Raw genomic sequence first — 4,809 nt, forward strand, 5'->3', positions numbered from 1 at the left:
CATAGTGATCCTCTTACTTTCAGCCTCCTCAGCTCTAGGATTACAGGCATGGTCGGTGTGGCATGTGGTGCTGGGGATCGAACCCTGGTCCCCATGCTCGCCTAAGCAGGCACTTAGTCCACTGAGCTACCTGGCTCAGAACTGTAATATATTTTTTATGTAATGTATATATTCAGTGTGTTTTTCAATCATAACAGGACATTTCTTGTTGTTGTTGTTTTTGACTGAGAATTGAACTCAGGATTTGTGCTTGCTGGGCAGGTGCTTGTATAACTGAACTATATTCCTAGCCCCAGGACATTTCTTATTTTTTTCCCCCCTGTATTTTAGGGAAGGGTTTACAGGGTGTTCCGATTCTTACTACTAGATTGGACTGGTAGTGATCCACCTGTTTACAGCCTCCCAAGAGCTGGGATTACAGGTGCCTGCTACCACGCCCAGTCTCAGTTGCTGTCTCAGCATGCCCTGGGGGCAGAGCCAGCATGGCAGGCCTGGGGATCAAATCCCGGCCCCTGCATCTGCTTGCAGGTCCTTTGATCTGCTGAGCTATTTGGCCAGCCCCACCCAGGACATTTCTTAATCTTGTTTAATGGACATGTTGTCACCAAAAGTCATGAATGTTTGCTCTTAACCATGAACTTGAGTGGCTTGAAAGATGCACGGAGATGAATAAAGCACCCTTCCAGGCCTGCTGGATGGGCCTTGGAGGCATCGCCTTGTGTCCCATGCCTGGGCTCTGGGCCCTTTTGCTTAGCTCTTTTTTTTTTTTTTTCAGAACTGGGGATTGAACTCAGGCCCTTACGCTTGCCGGGGAAGCGCTTATTCCACTGAGCCATCTCCCCGGCCCTTGCTTAGCTCTTAACTGGTCTGTTTCCCGGATCTCGTGAGGTGAGCCGCTTACTCCATAAGCCCTTTCTGCCGTAATGCTTCTTACCTGAACCTCACTCTTTAAGGCTGTGAGACAAGTAAGCCACTTCTTCCTTTGAGTTGTAGGGACCAGGTATTTGCTCCCAGCACTGGGGAAAGCTGGCTCATCTGGCCTTATTTGGGGAGGGGAGTAAAGGTAAGGAGGCAGAGCCTTGAATCAGAGTGATTTAGGCAAATTCAATTATTTTGCTGGCTGACCAGGCAAGAAGACATCGGTCAGTGAATGACCCTTGACTTTGCATCTGCTGCAGCATTTCGGCATCACTTGGGAAAACACTACCGGGTACTCAGAGAGGATGGCGCTGTCAGTGGGCAAGGACCAAAGCCTTTGTCTTGTATAAGTGGCTCCAAACAGGACGCCTCTCCGCCCCTCCCCTAGGGAGTCATTTATACCAACTCCAATTTGCAAAGTGGTAATTCGAGGTTCAGGAAGGAGGTGATCTGTCTGAAGCTACATACAGTCAGCGGCAGGGCAGGGTCAGTCTTTGTCCTTACTTTTAGATCCAGTTCCAGCCCAGTACACACCAATACCTTGTCGCTCTGTCCTAACAAGTTAGGAGAAGACACCGAGCCTCCTGTTCCCCTCAGTTATCAGACAGCTCCTTGCTGGGCCTTGGTCTCTCCCGGGCAAACTGCATGCAGGACAGAACAGCTCCAGGCAGAATTTCAGTAACTCCTTTTTATTCCTAATTTCCCTGAAGGGCTCAGCACTTGGGACCTTGTCACCTCAGGACTGGTTGCACCCCAGGTCTAGTCCCAAGGTGGTACCAGCTCTAAGCCCTTGGTCCTGTTCTTTGCAGGGAACAGGGATCTGTTAGAAGCCCGATGCACGAGCTGTGAGAAAAGAAGTGACAGAGCCAACAGAGCCCAGGATGACATTAGAGGACGTGGACAGTCCGGCTGCCCCTGGGGAAAAACACAGAGTCAACAATGGGGAACAGACCAGGAGAGCTCCCAGGGACAGAAGTGACAGTTGGGAGGCCCTAGGACCCTCAACAGGGCCCAAATCTAGGGGCCCCACAGCATCCTCTCTGTACACAAATGCCTAGGGTCTCTGTCTTGGGACAGGGCTGATGCGGGCAAATTCAGTGGAGAATGCAGCTGGAAGCTGCCTTGTTGTGCAGGGAAGGAGGCTGAGGGTTGAATCTGCTCCACCCACTGAAGTAGAGGAGAGGCCTCATGTAACCCCGCCTGAACCCCGCATGACTGGCTGGGCTCCTCCCTGCCTTATTCACATCCCAGCAAAAGCCCAGAGATCCTGCAAGGCGACACATGCACAGAGCCTAGCACACAGTGCTGAGTTCCTCAATGGTACACAGCTCTTGTCCTGTCTTGCCTCCACAGCAAGCCGGAGCTGGACACTCACCCACGGACTGCAGAGTGGACACCAGGCTGCCTGCAGGCACCCCGCCGCCATTGGCGATGGCAGTGATAGACATCATCTTGGCCGCCAGGGATGAGCCGGTGATTCCTGTTGTGGTGAAGCCCAAAGCACCCAGCACCATGGGCACAGCTGCCACGGCCAGTCCTGCAGGAAGAGGAGCTGGTAGGGGCGGGCTCAGAGCTAGGGGCCCCACATTGGTTAAGGTGGGGGCTCTTTACAGAATATGGGGAAGAAGGTGGGTTCCTAGCACAGGGCAGACCACAGGCATGGTCAGCAGGGGTCAGCCTGGGAGCAGGGCCTGGTGGGAAAGTACAGAGAAGGGGAGGAGTCCCTCGGCACAGGGTCCCGAGCCAGGCTCTGGCTGCCAGCATGTGCTTTATGGGGAAAGTCACTTGTCCAAGCCTCAGAGTCTGCCTTGGTGCAAGACTGTGACATCCACTGGTTTGTGAGCTTTGTTTGGACAGAAGCAAGTCTGGCCCACAACAGCGTGATATAGGAGCAGTTCAGAGTTGCTGCAGGTGACACCTCGGGTCCCCTGAGTCTGCAGAAGTAGGTGGGAAGCCACCACACCCACGGTGGCAGCGTCCAAGACATCCCTGTGATGCACTTCTGCTGTTCTGAGTGGAGCTGTGCGACTGCTGGGGAACCTTGCATGGGAACCACGGGCCTAACATGCAGAGGATGGAACAGGAGCCCAGGTCTCGGGGATACTCCCAGTGGGGATGCGGCTCCTATGGAGGACACTGCCATCCTGCCTCTACCCTCCTGTCCACTCCCTATTATCTGCAGTGCTCTCCAGTCCCTCATCTCCCATCCTCTCCCTCCTCCCAGCTCCTCCCTCCACCATCTTCTGAGGCTCAGAGAAACCTGGGCAAGAACAGCATGGCTGCTTCCCTGGGCTGTGTGCCCAGCTGAGCCCCGTCTGGGCAGACACTTACCTCCTCCAACTACCCCGATGGCAGCCTGGGCTGAAAACAAAGGAACATTTTGTGAGGAGTGATTCACACTACCATTTTCTCCCCTCCCCAAGACAATCACCCAGCAAGAATGGAGATGCCCAGGGAGGGCTCCTAGGAAGGAATGGCCCTGCCTGCCTGCCTGCCTTGAGCCACAGAGAACACAAGTCAAGTGGATCCACCATCTTCTCATGGGAACAGGGGTTAAAAAAGCAGTATAAAATGCAGTGAACCGGGGCTGGTGAGATGGCTCAGTGGTCTAAAGCACCTACTTAGAAAAAGCTTAGGAAGGGGCTGGGGAGATGGCTCAGTAGAATAAGTGCCTCCCTGGCAAACGCAAGGGCCTGAGTTCAATCCCTGGTTCCCCAAAAAACAAAAACACACACACACAACAAACAAAAAGCTTAGGAAAGCACAAAGACCACGGTTCAATCCCCCCGCACCACATGCCAGCCAGCCCCGCCCCCTGGTGGGCTGAGCTGGCCACACACACACACACACACACACAAATAAATAAATTAAATTAAAAAAAAATGCAGTGAACCTATGCTCACATAAGAGTGTATGTAAGGCCTGGGCTCCACACTAGAGTGCCTGAGGGCCAACCCTGAGTGGCCAGAAGGAGCGTGCGGATGGGCATGGAACCTGGACTTAGGAAACAAGTACCTATTCTGTCGCGCACTGTCCCTTGAACGAGAGCACACAACACCAGCAATCCAAGCTCTTTATTGTTCCCGTTCACAGCAACCGAAGCCTCTACACGTCCGCTCAGCCGCGGCTCACTACTTGTGCCTCTTCCGGATCAGGGAGGCGCAGAGTATATATGTGACACATAAACCAATCAGGGCAAGGCAGATTCAGACAGGGGATAGGTTGGCGTCATCAGTAGCTGGGCAAGGTTGATAACAAGGAAGGCTGTTTACAAAGTATAGCAGTCAGGAAGCAGGAAATGGGCGCCATCTTAATAACATGGCTTGGGCGCGGCCCCCAACACTATTCAAAAGGCATTTGCTGCTCAATTTGCCTGACAGGCAGGCCAGGCAATGCCAGGCTAGCTGGCAGCTGGGATAGGCACACAGAATGCACACAGCAAACGGGGAATGTCTCTTGGCCTTCCTGGCTCACTAGTCATCATGTTGTGGGGTCCAGGGCCAAGCCCTCTGGTCTGGGCAAAGCTGAGGCTTCCTTCCAACCCCACCTGCTGCTGCAGTAGGAGTGGCTCTGCACTTCCGCTTCACTTCCTGTCCCAGGCATACAAGTGTCCCCCACCTCCCTGCCCAGGGCAACAGGACATTGACAAATGTTCCTCCTTCATAAACAAAGGACAATATTACCTTCCTGGGTGGTGGTTAAGAGAATTACAGGAATTGATAAATGTCAGGTGCTACCCACAGTCAAATCTAAATACTTGATCAAATGTAATGACTTTGCTTTTTTTTTTTTTTTTTTTGTTGGACCCAAGGTTGGACCTAGGCCCTGGCGCTTGCCAGGTGAGCACTTATTCCAAGGAACCATCTCCCTGGCCCCGAATGTTTTTTTTTT

The 4,809-nt window shown here is 52.9% G+C and overlaps 1 protein-coding gene across 3 annotated transcripts in view; it reads right to left on the reverse strand.

Annotated features, from left to right (window-relative positions):
- Nucleotides 1–1,591: 1,591 nt before the first annotated feature.
- LOC101562618 (interferon alpha-inducible protein 27-like protein 2) overlaps nt 1,592–4,809 on the reverse strand; it is a 15,979-nt gene continuing 12,761 nt past the window's right edge. For all 3 annotated transcript variants that reach the window (XM_023719677.1, XM_023719676.1, XM_012515562.2), the window contains 3 exons: nt 3,250–3,279; nt 2,294–2,455; nt 1,592–1,833 (listed from right to left, as the gene is read on the reverse strand). In XM_023719677.1, coding sequence (XP_023575445.1) covers nt 1,742–1,833; nt 2,294–2,455; nt 3,250–3,279 — 284 coding nt within the window. In that variant the 3' untranslated portion in view covers nt 1,592–1,741. The remainder of the gene's footprint in view (nt 1,834–2,293; nt 2,456–3,249; nt 3,280–4,809) is intronic.

Source organism: Octodon degus, unplaced genomic scaffold, assembly GCF_000260255.1.
Source record: "Octodon degus isolate 3935 unplaced genomic scaffold, OctDeg1.0 scaffold00070, whole genome shotgun sequence".
In the NCBI taxonomy this organism is placed as follows: domain Eukaryota; kingdom Metazoa; phylum Chordata; class Mammalia; order Rodentia; family Octodontidae; genus Octodon; species Octodon degus.